The sequence below is a fragment of the Aulonocara sp. 'chitande type north' Nkhata Bay genome, linkage group LG11 (genome assembly GCF_057382095.1).
Source record: "Aulonocara sp. 'chitande type north' Nkhata Bay isolate Kocher_YH1m ecotype deep benthic linkage group LG11, A_spYH_male_GT1.1, whole genome shotgun sequence".
Taxonomy (NCBI): domain Eukaryota; kingdom Metazoa; phylum Chordata; class Actinopteri; order Cichliformes; family Cichlidae; genus Aulonocara; species Aulonocara sp. 'chitande type north' Nkhata Bay.
In genome coordinates, this window is record NC_141354.1 from 31,442,127 (window position 1) to 31,462,023 (window position 19,897).

At 42.1% G+C, this 19,897-nt stretch overlaps 1 protein-coding gene across 2 annotated transcripts in view; it reads right to left on the reverse strand.

Moving 5' to 3' along the window:
• Nucleotides 1–4: 4 nt before the first annotated feature.
• The window catches only part of kmt2bb (lysine (K)-specific methyltransferase 2Bb), a 29,100-nt gene continuing 9,207 nt past the window's right edge, over nucleotides 5–19,897 (reverse strand). For both annotated transcript variants that reach the window (XM_086312139.1, XM_086312138.1), the window contains exons 14-36: nucleotides 19,743–19,835; nucleotides 19,547–19,664; nucleotides 19,346–19,459; nucleotides 18,957–19,141; nucleotides 17,864–17,965; nucleotides 14,323–14,433; nucleotides 14,116–14,192; nucleotides 12,472–12,686; nucleotides 12,283–12,386; nucleotides 12,017–12,154; nucleotides 11,720–11,878; nucleotides 11,477–11,594; nucleotides 11,292–11,370; nucleotides 11,025–11,185; nucleotides 10,759–10,917; nucleotides 7,629–10,662; nucleotides 6,755–6,855; nucleotides 6,454–6,588; nucleotides 6,098–6,350; nucleotides 5,466–5,573; nucleotides 5,154–5,237; nucleotides 2,672–2,801; nucleotides 5–2,553 (exon numbers count right to left, since the gene is read on the reverse strand). In XM_086312139.1, the coding sequence (XP_086168265.1) occupies nucleotides 2,278–2,553; nucleotides 2,672–2,801; nucleotides 5,154–5,237; nucleotides 5,466–5,573; nucleotides 6,098–6,350; nucleotides 6,454–6,588; nucleotides 6,755–6,855; nucleotides 7,629–10,662; nucleotides 10,759–10,917; nucleotides 11,025–11,185; nucleotides 11,292–11,370; nucleotides 11,477–11,594; nucleotides 11,720–11,878; nucleotides 12,017–12,154; nucleotides 12,283–12,386; nucleotides 12,472–12,686; nucleotides 14,116–14,192; nucleotides 14,323–14,433; nucleotides 17,864–17,965; nucleotides 18,957–19,141; nucleotides 19,346–19,459; nucleotides 19,547–19,664; nucleotides 19,743–19,835 (6,054 nt within the window). In that variant the 3' untranslated portion in view covers nucleotides 5–2,277. The remainder of the gene's footprint in view (nucleotides 2,554–2,671; nucleotides 2,802–5,153; nucleotides 5,238–5,465; nucleotides 5,574–6,097; nucleotides 6,351–6,453; nucleotides 6,589–6,754; nucleotides 6,856–7,628; nucleotides 10,663–10,758; nucleotides 10,918–11,024; nucleotides 11,186–11,291; nucleotides 11,371–11,476; nucleotides 11,595–11,719; nucleotides 11,879–12,016; nucleotides 12,155–12,282; nucleotides 12,387–12,471; nucleotides 12,687–14,115; nucleotides 14,193–14,322; nucleotides 14,434–17,863; nucleotides 17,966–18,956; nucleotides 19,142–19,345; nucleotides 19,460–19,546; nucleotides 19,665–19,742; nucleotides 19,836–19,897) is intronic.

Here is a 19,897-nt window from a genome sequence, read left to right on the forward strand (position 1 = left end):
ACATCTTAACATCTTTATTAAGCAAATAACATTATAAATAAAAAAAGTGCATAGAAAAATTAAACAGGTTTAGAAATATGTATACAAATATTTACAAACTCAGGGTTTATTTGTACATGGTAACAAAGACGTAAATTTAAAGAGCACATATTTTCTCATTTTGATGTCTTTTACACTTACGTTAAAATAACCCTACTATATATATATTTATATGTATATTTATATATATGTGTATATAGAACATACAGCTTTCTTAACAGATTCTGGGCGAGATGGTCATGATAACTTCAGGTTTTGACTAGTGCCTTGCATCCTTCATGGCACGCACGCACGCACACATACATAGAAATGACAAACATTTCCAAATACACACACACACACACACACACACCTGGATATTAAAACCAAGCTATTTTTTTTAAATCATCATCCTCTCTTTTTGCATCAGTATTCCCAAACATCTGTCTAAACAGCTGAGGTAGAATCCTTGCAAGGAGTTGGGAGTGACTCTGCTCTTGTTATCAGCTAGGTGATTGACACAAGTTAACCTGGGCTCCATCCCAGTGATTGGACATGCAAGGTGGGGGGAGGGGTGGGTGGGTGATAAAAGACAAAACATGACATAATTTTGGAAAACATAATTATGGGCTTGAGTAGGCAAACAGTGCTCACTTTACTCCTGTGGCTGGTTCTAAGACCATCAGTAATCTACATAAAAAAAAAATAAAAGTAAAATAAAATAAAGATTCTTTAAAAATACCTGCTTTAGAACAATCTGTCATAAAGGCTTAATCGCACACCACAACTGCCCCAAAGAGAGAAAAAAAATTCAAGTAAGTTAGTGAAACAAAAGACATGATGTGTAAACAAAGCATACATATGGGAAAGGGGAAAGGGGAAGGGGGGGTTCACTAGACCGCCACCAATTTATACAAAGCACAACCTTTAACCATTTAAAATAGAAATCAAAACATGAATAAATATAACTACCAATTTGAACAGTGTGTGAATTCAATTAGCCTCACCAATGACACCACTGAACATCCACCTACAACAATCATTATTTTAAAGGCAGCAATACCTAGAAAAGTCACGCACCTACACTGTCTTCTCGACCATCGCGGTGCAGGAGCTCAATGTACATGCTCAGTAGCAATGCCTTACACCAGTGCCCTCCCTGATCAAGAGAAACTGCAGAAGATTTCACGAAGATGAAGATAATTTGGATGTTTGATGGGTAATTATGTGCAACTGCAGGGCAGCAAAGTCTTATTGCAATAGGTAACGATGAGCATCTGCCATGAGAGTATTAAAATATATATATTTTTAAAAAAAGAAAGAAAGAAAGAAAAAGGAAGGAAATCTTCAATTTTGGCTTGGGTAGTGTTTTGCTACATACACTTTACATGAAAAAAAAAAACAACCAAAGAAAGAAAGAAAAAAAAAATACCAAGAGGACGTTTCTATGACACTGTTTTTCTGCTCTGAAACCAGACACTAATTTTACACTCAAGACAGGAAGAAAGTGGGTGACGAATAGCAGGTTTTGAATGTGAGATTTTAAAGATAACAACAGGAGGACTTATAAGAGTGCATAAATTTAAGATCTCAGCAGGGTAAAGAAAGAGCTAAACAATTCCTGATTCGCAAGACATCTTAGTCCAACTAAAGACAAAGCTTTTAAAAAGCTTAGCACCATGTTTTTGTTTTGATTTTCTGTTATTCACAAAAAAGACAGAAAAAGGAAAAAAAAAGGGAAAGCGTTAACATAAGAAGTACTGAATCGTACAAATAAAGGTCTGGGTGATGTATGGCTTGAGAACTGACTTCACAACTACAGGGATGGAGCTGTAATGTAATGTGACAGATAAGGCTTGATCTGAGGTTATCTGCTCAAATCCAGAAACTCTCCACACTTTGAAATCTCCAGTTGTCACGAGCACCCAAAACTACTTCCTCTGATTTAATTACAGCTGCAATTACATTATTCGGGGAGCCATACCTTTTAGTACACTGTGAGGCAAGAAACTCTGCAAAGTTTGTTTTTTGTGCTGGTTCTCATCCTCTTCCGCTTGACCCCCCCCCCCCCAAAAAAACCAAAAAAACCAAAAAATGTCCTCACTTCTCACTAGCCATGTTTCTGGCCAGTCTCATAGTGGCTTAATCCCCCTGCTGGGCAGACTGACCGCAGCCTCCTCAAGCCCCAATCCAGTGTCACCACAATTTAAGGCTTACTAGTAAACAGGATCCTCCCCCTTTTTGTATCCAAGAGATTTCTTAGTTGAGGAAACGACGACATCTCCGGGCCCCACAGTTACAGTTGAGTTTGTTGCTGGCGTCTTCGATGGGGAACTTGTAGTCGTAGGTGAGCTCCTCCCCCCTGTAGATTTTCCTAAGAGCGAAGATGACGATGTGCTTCCGACCTTCCACGTTGATCACTCGAGAGTAGCAGTTAGGTTCACATGAGTGGTTGATAAACCTCGCCGCGTTGCCATGCATAGTCGCATCCACTACGTCGAAGTCATCGATGCGGAACATGTAACAACCGATACCCTACAGGGAGCAGAAATGAAACCTGTTGGTGTTTTTCATGAAATCTCTCAGCATGAACCGCCAGTTGCTATGAAATACCTGACCAAAACTAGAATGACAATGATGAAGATGCACAAACCTTCCCATCATAGTACTTCTCCCTTTTATCAGTGAGCACGGAGCGAATGACGATGCCCGCGTATTCGATAACCATCTCTCCTGCTTCAATGTTCCTCTTGCAGAAAAGACCACGGCCGTGGATAGCAGACCTACAGGAAGTGTTATCAAGATGAAAACTGATTGTAAAGCAATAGGAAGATATTTAAAAAAATCTATACAATAACACATTTGTATATTATATTGCTGATACAGGCCAAACTTTAATGTGTCCCCTTTTTTAGTTTACAATCTTTTACCTTTGCATGAATGTTGGCACACAAGCACTAACATGGTAAATACAGGAGCTAGGGCTATACCCAAAATATATACCCAAATTCAGCCACTTTGATGTTTTTTCATTTTATTGGGGTTTTTTTTTGTCTTATTTTAATATAAATGGTAAATGGACCAGCTCTTATATAGCTTTTGCTACTCAAGCACTCAAAGCACATTATGTGCCTCATTCACCAATTCACATACATTCTTACAAGCACTTTTCTCTATGCTTTGTCTACTTAAGTACTTTCTATCTAACATTCACACAAATTCAAACTCCAGTGGATGCACCGGAGGCAAGTTCCTGTTGCATGTGATGAACTCAGACATCTCATTGTTTCATCGTGTGTCTCTTTAAAACCAACACAGGATATGACTTGTCTCTCTTTGGAATCTTATCATTTCCACACTTCGTTTGATTCCCAAAAAAATCCCATATTTTTGGAAAATACGGTACACTTAAAATCAATCCTTTGATCTTTCTAAAAATCAACAGTGCCCCTTATAACCCTGTGTGCCTTATGTATGAATTCTGGTTGTGTTTACTGACCTCGAAACGATTTTATGTGCTACACGGCGCTCGAAAATCTATCAAATGTTTTAGTACGACTTTGCTGAGCTACGAATCCGCACCGCTTGATGGATTGTCGGAGCATTACGGCTATCATAGTCAGGAGCCTCGTGGAGTGATACGTACTGTGCTTTAACATAATATTACCGTATTGTGTGTGTATAACCTCTGTGGATATTATACATGGTTATGCTGAGGATATGTTATTGTTATCGCAAATTTTCTAATGTATATCGTGATAAATATTTTTGGTCATATCGCCCTGCTCTACCCTACATGCTCTTTGTCACTAGATTTTGACACTTTTCTCAGGATTGCCCCCACCCCCACCACTTCTCCTTTTGTGCTTCCTGGGTAGCAGTGACATTGCAGAGTGACAAAGCTGTATTGTGCAGTGAAAAAAAAGTTTTCTGTTTAACAAGACCTTCTTTCTTAGAAATTGAGTGAGGTCACAGTGCAGCCAATGTCTTGCAGAAGTACTTGCAAAACGTGTTAAATGTGGCCAAAGTATAAACAAAGAGTGGGAATGTTTTTGTAGTTTTTTAAAAAAGCTCTCGTTGAACAGGCTGTCTCCGTAATGTCTGGCCAAGGCACTGTTTCATTTCCCAACAGCTGCTTTTTCTTCAGCCTCACTAGGATTAACATGAAACAGATGTTTGAACAGCTGTTAGCAAAAGCAGAATTGTTGTGCATGTATGCTAGCTATGATTCATTGTGTGGAATAATGGTTTTGTGTGACTCTGTTGTCTGGCTAGCAATAATGACACATTACTGCCAAAGAGCTGTTACTTGCATTCAAATGACTATCTATGTATCACCCTTGTTTTATGAAAGCTAATGCCATTTAAGTCATGTGGTTCTCATCACCACAGGATGGTAAGAGCTTTATATTGTAAGGAAAAGACCCTACAATAATAGAGAGGAAACCCCACTTGGTGACAGGGGGAAAGAAAAACTCCTTTTTAATATACAGAAACCTCTGGTAGAGCTAAAGGCTAAAATGTTTTCTCCAACTTGTTTTTCCATTAACATGATCACAGATACAATTCTATACTACACTGTAAAAAATAGTCATACATATTAAACTTAGACAGGTAAACTGAACAGAAAATGTTTTAAAGAGTCATCCATACTGGAACAAAATAAAACAAACTGGACTTCAATGCTGAATATTCATTGAACATCACTGAAGGATGCTTTTTTCAGTTTTGAATCCTCCTGCTCACGCTGCTCTTGACAGGGAATGCTTTGGTTTTCTCTGTTAATCTTATAAATAGGCAATTCTTCGGAATCAAACCAAAGTGTGAAAATGATAAAAGATTCCAAAGAGAGACAAGTCATATCCTGTGTTGGTTTTAAAGAGATGGAAGATGACACAGTTAGAGCTCTGAGTTCATTACATGCAACAGGAACTTAAATGCCATGATGCTGGCATTAAGATTAAGAAGTGAAACCAATTCTGAGGTTTTTTTTAAATATTTGTGGCTTTTGCAGCCAAGGCTATGAACTTTAAAAGCCTTAAAACTATGATGTTGTCAACTGAGTATTTTAAGCATCGTATAGCAATGCATTTTACTATTTCATGTAGCAATGATGAATTGCAAATGTAACTCGCCTGTACACTCCTACTGCCTCCTTGGAAGTCTTTTTCAGATGTCTGAAGCGCATGGCCATGGGCAACTCCAAACTGGTGGCTCGTCTGATAAAGGGAGCAGAAATTAATTGACCCAAAACTTCAACACCACTGTTTTGCAACATACTAAAAAAAATGACAATAGTCAATATATTTATGAAAAAGTATATTTTAGTTTTGAAAAAAAAGTGGTGTGCAGTTACAATATGAAGCTGCACAACATATTTCAGAGAAAAGCGGTTTGAAAGTCCTAATATGGCATTACAATCCAGGAAATATAAACTAAAGCCTGACCTCGTGGACTTCAAAAGAACCTCGTCTTCCTCATCGTCGTAAGGCCCAATGTCAGGAAGCTGTCTGTGCTGAGAAGCCAGGAAGTTGAACATATCAAATGTAGACTTCCTGTTGGAGCAAATAAACTGCTGTTAGTTCTAGAAGAGTTATATCTTTCTGACTCACTCTCTCCAGGATGAATCCAACAACCCTTTTCCATTAGTACCTACTCTGGGTGGCTTTACATGAGGTGACAGTACCAGTACTGTCAATTGAAGTGACAGTACCAGTACCTGGTACTGTCACCCACCTAATTGATAGTACTGGTACCCTGAGTTTGGATTCTTCTTCCAAAAATCAAAACCGCCATTTTTGAAACCCGGCGATGAGGGAAATGGCACAGAAACAACACCATGGTGGTCTAATTAAAAGCCACAGGCTGAGCAGCAGGAATTGCATCGCCTTGACATCCATCTTTGTTGTAGCGTTTGTGTTGCATACAAATGACGCCACAGGAGGGCCGGGCGTGTTGCTATAACAACCCCACGCACATTGGTGCTGCTCAACTGTAATGGAAAATGAGTCAAGCCGAGTTGTACTGCCTCAAGTCACAAGCAGGTACTAACGGAAAAAAGGCTAAAGGGCAAACATACCTAAGGTAAAGCTCCGAACGGGCACAGCCACTGGGGTTGACGGGCAGATCATCCTCCTGGCTGAACTGTTTGAAGAAACGGAAACTATGGCGCTGGCAACGGTGAGCTCCTTCAAGCTGCTCCAGCAAGAACACTAATGCGTCATGGACCAGACCCAGCATACGGGGACCGCTGAGCCACTGAAACGTCAGTGGCCTCAACCTTGCAATTGCTCGAGCCTCCTGCACCCCATCTGTGACTGCTTTCCAAGCCACTGAAGGAAGAGTTGACAATTAGATGGGATTAGCACAAAGCAATGAGCATAAAAAACGAGAACATTACGATGCTAATTTTTTAAAATGTAACACTGGCCTTACCTTCAATGGTGTCTGCCTCTACACTAAAGCCGTCATCGCTGGTTATCTCGAATCGTAAGTGTGGCTGGTCTCTATTCGTTGGACATCCCTCATCATCAGATGGAGGTGGTTCGTCATCTGAGGCAGAAGCAGCGCCTAACAAAACACAATCCGTAGAGCTCCTTTTTCACATTGTTCTTAAACAATTCAACACATTTAAAGGACGCAGAAGCGAAAAGGTACCATTCATTAATCAGTGATATATTAAATGTGGCTGGTATTTTTAAACTCTTGAAATTACACAGTTTTAACTCAAGAATACCAGAATATTTCTTCCAGTCAGTCAGTGTGCTGTGTCCCACTGGTTCCCAGGCCTGCTGTTTGCCTTGTTCACTCACAGACATGAAACTCCAAGGCTCTGATCTGGGAAAAGCAAGTGGAAACAATTATTTTGTTTTTAAAAATGACTTCATATACATAAATATTTGTTTCTCAGGCTCTCTGACGCAAAATCATTGTTTTTCTATGAGAGAGAAGAACAATCATCAGACCTATTATCCACAAACTCCATGAAAGCCATAATTTGAGATAGTACAAGGCCTCATTAGTACTAACTGCGTGGGTAAATTGCACATCTACGAAGGCACCCTTTAAAGCTGAATAAAATACTGCATAAGGTATACAGGATTTGTAGGTTTTGTCTTTGGGCTGCTGAAATACGGTATCAAGCAAGATTGTGAAAACATTTCACTTTCAAAACTACAGCAATGTGGTCTCAGTTTCCAAACGCTACTTCAAAGAACAGGTGACGCGGCACAGTGATAAACTCACTGCTGTCCCAGATATTTCAAACATGCTGGTGGCAAAGAATTCAGAATGAGCCTGTGTAAAACAATGAACATTTCATGACTCCTTTGTACTTTTTTTCAGTTAAGCAATGGACTGAAATAATTTAAAAGTCACTGAAATGCTTTATTTACATTTTACACAACGTTCCAACTTCTTTGAAGTGGACTGTATTTAAAAATCGAAAAGACATCAATTCGTTGAGTAATGGAAACATATACCACCAATAGCCAATAGCCACCAATTGCTTGACTACGTGAATTTTTCTTTCTTTTGTCAGCCTAAATGATCACTGACACAATAACCAGCAGGGCAGCTAAAAAAATGAATTCAGATAGGTAAAAACTTACCCTGAGCTATCAGAATCACTTAGATGCTCCTCTTTTAACTCGTCCAAGTTCAGTACTCCTTTCACTGTGGGGGTCTTGATTCGGACTCCTGAGGCCCTGCTGGAGATGCTTGGAAAAGCTGGTTTGCGACGCTCCTCATCCTCGATGACGGGCTCTGGTTGCAGGAAGTCAACCTTAGATTTCTTTGTGACGATGCGGTCTGAAAGTGAAGACACTCTTTTCATGCGGACATGGGTGCGAGGGCGGGGTGGGGGAACTGGTTTAGGTTGTGGTGATGGAGAGCGGGGTGACTCTGGAGGATCTGGTTCAATTAACAGGCCGGGTGGCAAAACTAGTGAGGAAGGGCTCATTGTTCGAAGCCCACTCCACTTGGGGGTGTAGTTACTCGCCATTGCTTGATTAATAATTGCTTGGGCACTTTCAGCAGGACTCATGGGAGGATTCTCAGATGGCAGAGCAGGCTGCCCTGAGGCCGTGGAGGACTTAGATTTCTTTGACGCGCTGGAATCCTTCTTCTTCTTTGGTTTTCTTGAATCTGGAGCAGTTTCATCTTTTGGTGTTTTTGAAGTTTTTCTTGATTTCTTCACATTGGACATTACCATTGTGTCATTGTTTTTGTGTGTGAGCAGCTGTGTGACAGCAGATGGATTCTGAACTGCAGGCGTGACTAGTGGAGGAGGTACTGTCGTCACATTGGCCACAGATGGTGGTGCAGTCATATTACCAGCTGCAGCTAGTGTGGCTGACAGTGCGTTGCTCTGCAAAAGGCTAGCAATCTGAGTGACACAGTTGTAGGATGGGGAGTTGGGAGTAGGCAGCTGGAAAGTGTTGCTTTCAGGGTTTTTCACAAAGATCTGCCCAAGGCGGTTCACCAGTAGTACATGTGGTGTAGGGTCTACATTTGGACCTCCCACCTCCTTCACAGTAAGAATGGCATGACCCGGTAATGCCTGGGGTACCACTGGTTGCTGAGGTTCGATAGTTGGCCTGGGTGTAGCGAAATTGATGGAGATTGTATGGCCAGCTGTAGCTTCCTTCTGGACAGAAGAACTGTAACCATTTAGGATCATCGGAGCTGAGGTGGTTTGTACCTGTGTGGGAGCAGCTGAACAGTGTGTTGACAGTCCAGACAGAGGCGATATTGCTGCAGAGGAGGAAACAATGCTGACAGCTGTAGAGCCTAGTGGCTGTGTTTGTGTGGCATACACCGGTAGAGAAACAGTAGCTGATAAGCTTGGATCATTCTGAGGCACGACATTTAGTAGTGTCTGTGTCATATCTCCAACGGGACTAAGAGTTGTCAGTTTAGCAGGTTCCAGGGACGGTAAAGTTGTTGACTCTTGTACAGCGGTCACTGGTTGCAATGTAATACTTGTTAAGGGAGGCTGACTGAAAGTAGGCAAAGAATACATCTGGAGAGGGTCTACTAGTCCTTGAGAGGGGTTTGGTACATCTGTTGACATTAAAGGGGAAGGCTGAAGAAGACTCAACAGAGAGCATTGACTGTTATCAGCAGAACCTGCTACTGGGGCCTCTGTTGCAGTAGATGATATGTCATTCATCAACACACTAGCCCCCTCAGCTGGTGATATAAACCTGCTGCAGTCAGGTGATGAGTTCAGGGCTTTACAAGGTTCGGGGGTCTCAAGTGGTGTGTCTTGCAGCACGGGAAGCATTTCGGTGAACTGTGGGTTAGTGTCACATCTCTCAAGAAGAAGAGGTGTTTCAGAGGACAACCCTGAACTGGAACCTGGCAATAACCCCTCTGAATATGGGATTTCAGGCACATTTGTAGTTAGGTTAGGCAGAATGTTATCAACTGGAGAAGAAAGCATGGGCTCTTGGTTTACTAAAGGGGTTTCAGAGGTTTGACTGGTATCAAAAGATTTAGGTGCATCTTGGGTTGAACCATCAGCGGGATCTTTTGTGGCTTCTGAAATCGTGACTGGAGAAGAATCTGTTCGCTTATCATCAGATGATTCTTTGGAAGGTTGTGTGCTGCTAGCGGTTTCAAAGTCAGGAAGATTTTTATCATTTAGTTTTTTGGCTTGTATCTGAGTTTGACTGTTAACTTTTTGAGCATCATCACTGGTTGCTATACTTGCATCACTCTCTGTGCCGTCATCTACCCCATCCAGTTGAGCCATAGGTCGAGAGGAAGGCGAAGATGGAGACTTCGAGTGATCTTTTGATCCCGGGCAGCTGACTATTGTGCGAGAGAAGTCAAAATAGTGCTCCATATCTTCATCTGAGGATGTGTTACCCAGGTCATCCCTGGCTGAGGCTGCAGACCGTGGCAAACTGGCAACAAGGGTCTTCTTCTTCTGTACTTCTTGGGCTGCTCCCCAAAATTCCTCTTGATCATCACCTTCCACCACTATTTGCTCCCCACAATTCATTGCCACCCCCTCATTTAAGAGGGTTTCTTCAATTTCAAGTTCTGTCCGCATCTCTTGGCCCAGACTCAAGTTGGGGTCCTTGTGGAATGAACTGTAGGGAAACTCTTCTTCATCTTTCTGTTGGTCCAAGTCCTCCTGGGGTGATGTACCATTTGCTGGAGAGACATCCTCTGGCTCTGGTGAAGCTAAGAAGTTGTGTGGCACCTCGACTGAGTCCGACTGGCTTAGATCAAACGACAGTCGACTTCTGGGTAAATGTTGTACAGGTGAAGAGAAGGGTAGACTTTGAGAGGGAAAATTTCCAGCACCTTCCTGCCAGGGAGACTGGGGAAAGAATAACGAGTTACAGTGGGCTGTATTCCCAGAGGATCGTACAGAGGAAGAACCTCTACTTCCAACTGGGCGGGATGACGTAGAATTTATCAGGCTGTCTGTTGCACCAAGTGGGAACAAGGGGGAGGTAGGGAGGGAATTTTTTCCAGTGCGGAGAGTGACTGGTCCAGTTACAGGACCCAGAGGAGGGGGGGACCTGTGACTGCGCAGACCTGTTGTCTGTGAGTGTGGGCCGTGGCGACGAACTCCTCGAGTCTCTTCTAGATCACTAATGGTCAGTATGTGGTGGGGCTGGGCTACTCCTAAGAGGAAAACAGAAATAATCAGTTATATTTACATTCTGTGATGGCTTATTTATTATGTTTCTAAATAAGAACAGGTTACAATTTCTATCATACCTGGGGAAGGCAGAGGTCTTGACATTCCTCCAGCTGGTCTCCTGGGTTGGGGAATCTTTGGCCTTGCACCGTGATCTGACTTTGGGTGGATACCTGGAATCGAGGTTTCCTCCATTGTGGGGTGGCACTCTGATATATAAGTGTCTTGAGTTTTTGATACTGAAGAGTGATAGAAATGATTTATGAATACAGCGAATCACTTGTTAAGGCAATCTAGTTTTCAGAAGTAAAGAAAACCCCCAAAACAAACAAACAAATCAACACACCAGGTATTGGACGGGGGCTGTGAGCAATGGTGTGATTATCTCCCTGGTTCGGCATCTCCTCAACTGGCTTCTCTGGGACAATTGGCCGGACCTCTCGGACTGTACATGTGTATTTGCACCGCCGCAATGGGTTAACCGTACTCCAATACCACCGAGAACACCTTATTATGGAAGAGGGAAATTCATTCAATGTTGCAAATATAATTTCTTTATATAATCAAGTGTTATCAAGTATAATTAATGTTAAAAGCAGAATATACAACTCACTGAAAACCAACAGGAAACAATTTTCCTTTGTTCGCTGAAAGTTCTGTCAGCACACCTAGATTTTCAATCTGTAGGGAACCTGTGCCGTAACAATGTGGAGACCAATTCTGAGTTTAACAAAAGCATATTCTAATGAACACCTTTAAGGGCCCAAACAAGCAACCAACTAAAACAAAACAGCTTACCGATCATCACGTTGATAAGGTCTGGCTCCAACCCAGTCAAGAACTTTCTGCGGAGACTGATCCCCTCAAAATCAACATACACTCTGCGGTTTACTTCAAATTCCTGACCAGTTATCATCTGTAAAACAAAGGTACATAACTAAAATTAGGGTTTAAATAAAAATATTCTTTTTTCTTTTTTTTTAAATGTACTTCAAACTTGTTTAAATCCTGAAAGAGGCGAGGTGGGAGAGGAGAATTTACCCTGCCACTGATGAGATGTCGGTGTTTATAGCAGTAGACCTTTTTATCATCCTGGAAGACACACTGACGGGAGCGGGCGCACATGAAGTGGTAGTTGCTTTGACAAGATGTCAGACAGCAGCCCACAGTGGCACCCGACTGATTGCAACGTTCACATCGCTGAAGACGATTGGGGTTAATGACAGTGAAGAGTGAAGAATAAAGTTTGGGTTAACGTAATTACAATAAAAAGACTGATCTGGTTCAACTCTACAGATTTTAAGCAATTTTCAGTTTATCAGGGTGATAACAACTAACCATCAAACGTCCCCTTGTGACAGCGCTGTGTACATGCAGCAGAGAGCCATTGTCCTCTTCAAAAACTTCTGCAGACCACAGGCAGCAGTTGACATGAGCCCATTCATTCTGGCCCAAATACAGTAACCTGCCTGCTTCCTGAGAAAGGAAACAACACAATCCAACATGAAATTAATCAAAGAGAATGGAGAATTTACAAAAATAAGTGAATTGTGTTTGCATTCTTCTGTGAACCACTCAATTTTAATGTTTTGGGAATTATTTACATTCGATTTGAGGTCTCCATATTTTTGACACAAAGAGCACTGTCTCTCATCATCTTTAGACCATCCAGTGTCTAGATCAGCTTTTGAAAGCCGACCTCTTTTTCCTAAGTAAACACACAAAAGTAAATATTTAGTGGAAGAGAAAAAACAGAAAAAAAAGAACATTTTCTCATAAACTAAATCCGTCACCTTTGAATTTGAGTCTGCTGCTTTTAAAATGGTTCAGGCTTGAAGATTCCCTAGACATTGGAGAAAGAGCCTCTTCTTCCTTTATATCCAAGCTTTGTCCATTGTCTTCCTGCAGGAGTCCCAGTGGAGTTCTAGATGAAAGATCCTCTCTCTCCTGCCACTGAGCATAAACATGCTCTGTTGTAGGAGGATGAACAGCCTGGGACAACATCCCCCTGAAGAGAGAGTTCAGAAGTTCAAAAATTGAAGCAGCACAAAAACAGAATGGTGCTTTCCCTTTTCATTATACAGCATGCATCAGAAGTGAAGAAACCCACATAAATTTACCTACTTGATAAAAATATTTAACACTTAAAATATTTACAGTTCTATATAATGTCTTGTATCTCAATAACTGCAGGCTTAAACTAATAATAAAGCCTCAAAATTAGAAACTAAAGCAAATACTCTAGCGATGAAGTTAGAAAACCTATTGTCATTGAAACAAATTTAGCAGAGCTGTGATTTCCAGACAGTTATTAAATGAACACCAGACATTTCACAGGGTTGGACATACATGTAAAAGAACTGAAAGACTATGATCCAATCACTTGACATGAATCTAACAGAAGACGTTTGGATCATTTTATGAAGAAAGAAAGAAAAATGCACCATCTCTAGCCAAGAGCACCGCCCGAGTAGAGACATATTTTCTGACCAAAGACAGATTGTCTTTCTGCTGTGCAACACTAGCAGTGAAGATGCCGACAAAGTATGCCATCAAAGAAAGGTGGACATATTGATTAAAAAAAAAATCAAAGATTTCAGTTTTGGTTAAAAAAACCCCTCAGTGGTTGTAGGATATTCCTACATTCCTATTCACAATAGTTGAAATGTGCAATTCCCTGGTATTCCTATTCCTATTTATCCCTATTATATACTCTGTATTTATATAGGTCTCTGTATTTATATATGTGTATATATGGTATATTTCTGCTCATATTCTGCAACTTCTGTTGGTGCAGTGCTACCGGAAACTGAATTTCCCGGAGGAACCCATCCGAGGGATTAATAATATCTAATCAACAGTGAAGTCTGTACTTCTAATATAGTAAATCTAAACTGTTTGTTTTTTGTTTTGTATTTTACTGTAAGGAGACATGACTTTAGCTAATTTTATAGTTAGTTATAGTGATGCTTTACACAGATGTGCTCATTTCTGTTGTATCTATTGTGAAAAGGGGTGCTTGAGGGAAATGTGATTATGGACTCGTGTTTTTATATTTTCACTGTAGGTAGCGAAGATTAGAGAGCTACGTGTAAATTTAGGATTTTGTTTGTAGTGCTGAGGTGGGGAAGACCGGAGGCAGGACAGCTGAAGGGGACGGTACAATGGGCGGGACACCGAACCCATAAGATTGTGTTGATTTCCAGTTGTGAGCCAGACCTCGCTAGACGTAGCGGAAGTAGGCTAGGTCTCCGGATGCATCTGTATTTTATTGTAAAGCGCAAATAAAAAGATGTCTGATTTTGGAAGTAAGAGTCTCCGCCTGATCACTACCATTAAAATAATCAGTGAAATCGGTGTACTTCAACACTATCTAGGTACATAACTTTAATGGAGTATTTCTTAAACTTATAAAATGTTAAAAATGTAATACTCACACTGGCAAGTCTTTGGTACAAGGGTCCCACACCTTTGGGTCTTGGCTGTTGAACCAATTAAATACCTCCTCGAGCAGCTAAAAGAGAAAAATCACTCAATAATTATAAATGTTATAAAACTGAAAACAAACAAACAAAAAGATAAATCATGCTTAAAGCCAATCATGCATAACTTCAGGAGACTTTGTGTTTTCAGCCATACAGCACCTTTAAGTAGTAGGATCGTGCCAAGGCAGTAGGTCTCCGCTCCTCTGGAAGATCTTCTTCTTGCTCTAGCCTCTTTCGCACCACCTGGACCACATCCTCATGGAACATTTTCTATTAAAAAAAAGAAAGAAAAAATATTTTGGTGTCCTTGAGATGTTCAATCTTGTGCTGATAGGGCAGCTGCATTTCCAACAAAAGAATGTAACTACAGTAGTCCCTCGTTTATCGCGGTAGTTACGTTCTAAAAATAACCATAACCGATATGTGAAATCCACAAAGTAGTCAACTTTATGTTTTACAATTATTATAGATGTTTTATGGCTTTAAATGCCGTGACTACACACTTTATACACTTTTCTCTGACAGGCTTGAACATTTTACACTTATCTCTCTTGTTTAAACACCCTCAAAGTTCAATCCTTTGTAGAAAAAAAAGTCCAGTATTACAGAATAAAACCAAAGGCACCTGCGGTTTCCTTTGATGGTGCAAAACGTTTCATCGACATTACAGGATGACACAGGGCACGATATTGATTGACAATAGTCTACAGCCAATCAGAACGCAGAACACAATGCGCTGTAAAAAACAAACAAACACAAAAAAAAAGCATGCAAAATTGCACCAAAAAAATCTGCCAAACAGCGAGACCGAAAGGTGAACTGCGTTATAGTGAGGGACCACTGTACCATTCTATATCACATAATAGGGCTGTACATTCATTGAATTTGAATCTAGACGACAATTTTGGCATTACACAATTAAATTGAGCAATATTTAAAATGCATGTTTTGCTAATTAAAATGCAAAAGCAAATGAAGCGTTTCTTTTTTTTTTTTTTTGCCTGTCCCGTTTGGCTCTTTTGCCATCAGAATTATTGTCTAAAGGCGAAGAAAGATGCCCAACAGATTTACTTTACCAAATTGACCATCCCAGCCTTGCCGTAATGGTCTATTTGATTCACCTTTTATTGTTTATTTTATTTTATTTTTACTTGCTAAATACGGGACAGATTTGACTGGGGTAAAGAAAGGGGAGAAAGAAAGAGGGAAAGAAAAACAGCGGGGAAGAGGGACGGGGATAAAGGGCAAAAAACAAAAACCAACAAAATAAGCAGAAAAAAAATACATATATCAATCACCTGGATCACATGTTGAGAAAGAAAAAAGAAAACAAGCAGAAGAAAAAAAAAGAGCAACATAATAAACAACATCACGATGATATATGGGAATATAACAGTAAATACTAAATATTAAACATTATTGTACAGCACGCAAGATCGACAGCGCACAGCGTGTGTCGTTTGTGTGTGTGTGAGCACCCGTGTGTACAACTGTCAGCATGAATGCGCTTGTATTAAAAGGTTCCTTCATGTAATGATCTGCTAGAGGGTGTGGGGGAGCCACAGCCCCGTCCTCAAGGGCATGAAGCAGGGCATGAGATCAAAACTCCAGACATCCAGAGGCCCTCAAAACACAAGAGACCAAGGAAGACCAACAGAGGGGCAGCCGCGCCACTGTCCCAGAAAGAGCTGAGGAGAGCCCTGCGGAGCAGAAGCCAGGGGGGGTTGCAGTGACGCGCCCGTGAGCTCAGCCAGCTGTGCCAGAGTGACCGAGCCCCAGGCCGAGAGGCCGAGGGCACCCCACCCCTGAAGGGGCCCGAGCGAGCCCCAGGCTCCAGACCCCGACAAGCAGCCACCAAGGAGTGAGCCGGTGTGTACCTGGACGCCCACCCCCGGACACAAAGACCCACCAACGCACCGATGTCTGAGGGCGTCTGCCACTGGCAGGGAAAGTGGTGGTAGGGGGAGATAAGCCTCCATACCTTGGAGGGCCTGAGATGTCCCCAGAGAGGTGGCGTCTGATACCCAACCTGACATATAGACACAGACAAACAGGCACACACAGATACAAACATCCATTCCCACCCTCATGCTCTCGCATGCAATTACTCAACACTCACCCAACGTGGAGACAGACACAAAGAGACACTGTACACACGATCACACTTCCCAAGCGTACTCTATACCCCAGGTCAAGGTACCCTTGCCCCTGGAGGGGGAAACTGCACCCAGACCCAGGTGTTACCCTTTTCCCTGGGGTGGAGAGAAGCAGACCGCCCCGACTCGGCAGCAGCAGGGAGGCCCCACATTCCAGACCCCAGTCGGACGGCCAACTCCTCCTCCTAGCCCCCCCCCCCCGCTCCAGCAGGCTGCAGAGAACGGGCGTGTGTGAAGACTCCGAACCTCCCTCCGCCCGCTCATAATGTAGTGTTGATGGATGTGTGTTCTAAGGTGCATTTAAAACCCAGGAGGGCATGGAGCTACCTGCCAGAGAGCAGCAGGTAAGCACATAGCCCCTCCTGCTAGCCCTCAATGTCTACGTGTATTTAAAATTGAGAGGTGGGCAACGACGCCAGGGGTGAGGTGCACACCCTGATGGTAATTTGGATTCCGTGTATCGTGCCCACCCCCAAGATCCTATATGTATGTGTAATGGGTGTGAGTAATGTGAATGTCTAAGTTGTGAGATAAAATTGAGGCACAGGCAGCCAGAAGGGGACGGGGGATGGGGGTTGCAAGGCCCTGCACGTTTGGGTGATTGTGGTGGAGCGGGAAGAGGGAGGCAGCTGGAGATGGGGAGGCAAAGAAGGGAGGGGCAAATGACCCCGCTGACCCCAGTAGGCACCCCCATACTCTGCAACCTGCCAGGGAAAGGGGGCCCAGGCCCATTAGGACCGGGGCCCAGTTCGGCAGCGCCGCCTGGCCCCAAAGAGACCGGGACAGCCCACCCGACCCCACCACAGAGAAACCGGCACCCACCCCATCATCCACTCATCTTCCAGATTACACAAGACAATAGACACCCAGGCTGAGATCTTCCTCCACCTCTCCTGTATCTCCCTCTCCTGAGTTCCTGAAGAGAGGAGACCCCCTGCAAGATGTAACAGCCTCCCCGAACAGTTGAAGAGCCCCCCAGGTGGCTCGATGCACTGGCGGCACCCTGCGCCAGGGCTGGGCCCCCATACACCCACAACCCCGGCAACACACCAACCAGGACCCAAGCCCCCAAGGCCCAGCCAGGGGCCCAGCCCAGAGATGGAGCACCCCCAGAACCCCACGCCCGTCCCAGACCCACCCAGGGGCAGCCAGGCTACCAGGTCAGTAACCCACGTCCGTCAACGAAGGCTTCATGAAAATGGTCAACATATTAGACAAACACAGGTCGAGCTCGAGCAATTCTTTATCAAAAGTGGCAAAACTTGCACTGTTTTATTTGCATACATCATACAGGTATAAAGAAAGGAGTGAAAAACATAAGGAGAATAAGGAAGACCGATTTAACTTTCACTTATATTTTCGTACATATATGAAAATGTGAAAGCAATGTTCGGTTTACAATTTGCAATAAAAACTGAACGATCATGATCATCATTTTTACTATGATGGTACAGACCTAATGTTTAAATGGAAGCACAATGTTTTATACCAGTTAATCTACTTGAGCTGATTATGTGACATTAAATAAGGGGCCGTGTACTCACCAGTGTAGTATAAAGGCCTTTGTCAAACTTCTTTCCTACAGCTCGGAGGTCACAGGCTGGCTTTCCTTCTATGCCACTGTCAGGGTCGACCGATCTTTCACACTACAACAGAAGTCGAAGAAAATTAAACATCATGCAATTTGAGTGGTTTACTAAAATAAAATAATAATAATAATACAGTAAACGGAAATATTTTGTTAGCTATATTCAATGATATGTAGCATAAAAACCAACATTTGAGTCATAAAAATTAGAGATGAACCGACTGCAATATGTGACCAGCCTATACCGATTTTTCCTGGTTATGATTTTTTTTCTAAGAACTACAATTGACAGCATATACAAACAAGAATCATGTATTTTATGTTCATAATAAAAAAAAAACAACTTATTAAACTTCACAATTTATCCCAATATGCAGTAAGTTACAGGAACTTCTCTCACTTTAACAACTGAAAATAAAGTGCTCTACTGCTGTAAAGAGGAACACATACATGAAAACGTGTTTCTGTGCACCCACCTTTAACTGACATATTTCACCTTACCTTTAGCAAACAAAAGCAAGTGCAGCAGATTCATATAACAAAAAAAACAAACAAAAACGAGTCAGGGACTTGCATCATTTTCCAGTATGTGTAGAACTTCAACAGATAACAGGACATTGATTCTTTTTTCTTTTTCACTTGTCTCCATAAGTTTTCCTGTAACTGCTTTGATCTTTTGCTCATGCCAAGGCTTCTTTAAGCTTTAGTTATCTTTACCACTTTTCTTTTGTTAGCTTCTGTAAAAATGTCCATGTTCAGCTGGATAAGTTTGAGTTAAGCATCTGATTAAGTTTTCGGCAAAAGTTTTCGTAGTGCTTTCCCTTGCAGGTTACTTTACCAAACTTTACTCACAACATGTTAACATATGGCTGTGAGTGGGTGCATGAGTACTTGTGCATGTTGTGCATGCATGAAATGGACCAGCTCATAACGGCACATATATCAGGCTGGTCACCGGTTGGTGTTGAGAACACCGAAAATCATCCGATTCCAGTCCCTGGCAAGTCAATCATTGCATCACTAATAAAAATAGAAGCAAAGTCTCCTACCTGTGAGCAGGTAACAAGGTGCTGGGTGAGGGTGGATGAAAGCAAGCATGCTAGCACCTTCTCCACCCCAGCCCTGAGCTCAATGTAGAGAAGCTCTCTCCAGGCACTGGGTTGGGTCACACTACATGGTCGACATGAATACACTACACTCTCTGGCAGGCTGGACAGGATCTCATACAGCTCATCTGAAATTATTTTACAGGAGAGATATTTTGGATGGAGGCAGAGAAATCCACTCATAATCAAAATTCACAAATGCAATCTAAGAAAAATATTCATGCTCAGCTGACAGTAGCAGATAACATTTAAGTTTGATAATGCTGTTCCAGTATTAAGAAGCTTCAAAACTGTATACCATCAATGTTTACAGAGTCAATAATAAAAATCACCTGTTAGATCCTCACACTTGGCATGAACCCAATGGTTGCAGGTGCCACACTGCATCATTTGACTATCATAGTCATTGTCCTCATAACACTTGAAGCAGATTGGACAGTAGTTACCTAAAAAAAGAGACATTCAGACAAGTTAAAGAAGCTGAAAATTCACCAAATGATAAACTTATTGTTAAGGTTAAACTGTCGCCTCACCCTGGTCATAGAGTTTTGAACAATCTGGACATAGTCCTTTGTCATGGTTCCACTCAGTGTCCCAACTCTTCCCTGGTGTGACGCCACAACTTTTGCACCTAGTGCATGTCATACACACCTGCACAAAATATTACTATGAGAAATCGGCAGGTTGTAGTAAATATCCCTAAAATTGTGTTTTTTTTGAGTAACCTACCCAGGCTTTCCTCTTCTTGTTTTGTTTTGGGTAGTTTGGTCCCAAACAGGAGGCATGATAGCAGTTCTGGCATCGTTCACACTCTAATAAAGGCTGAGGAAGACATGGAAGCAAACAGATTAAGTACATACCAATAAGAAAGCTAAACAAGACAA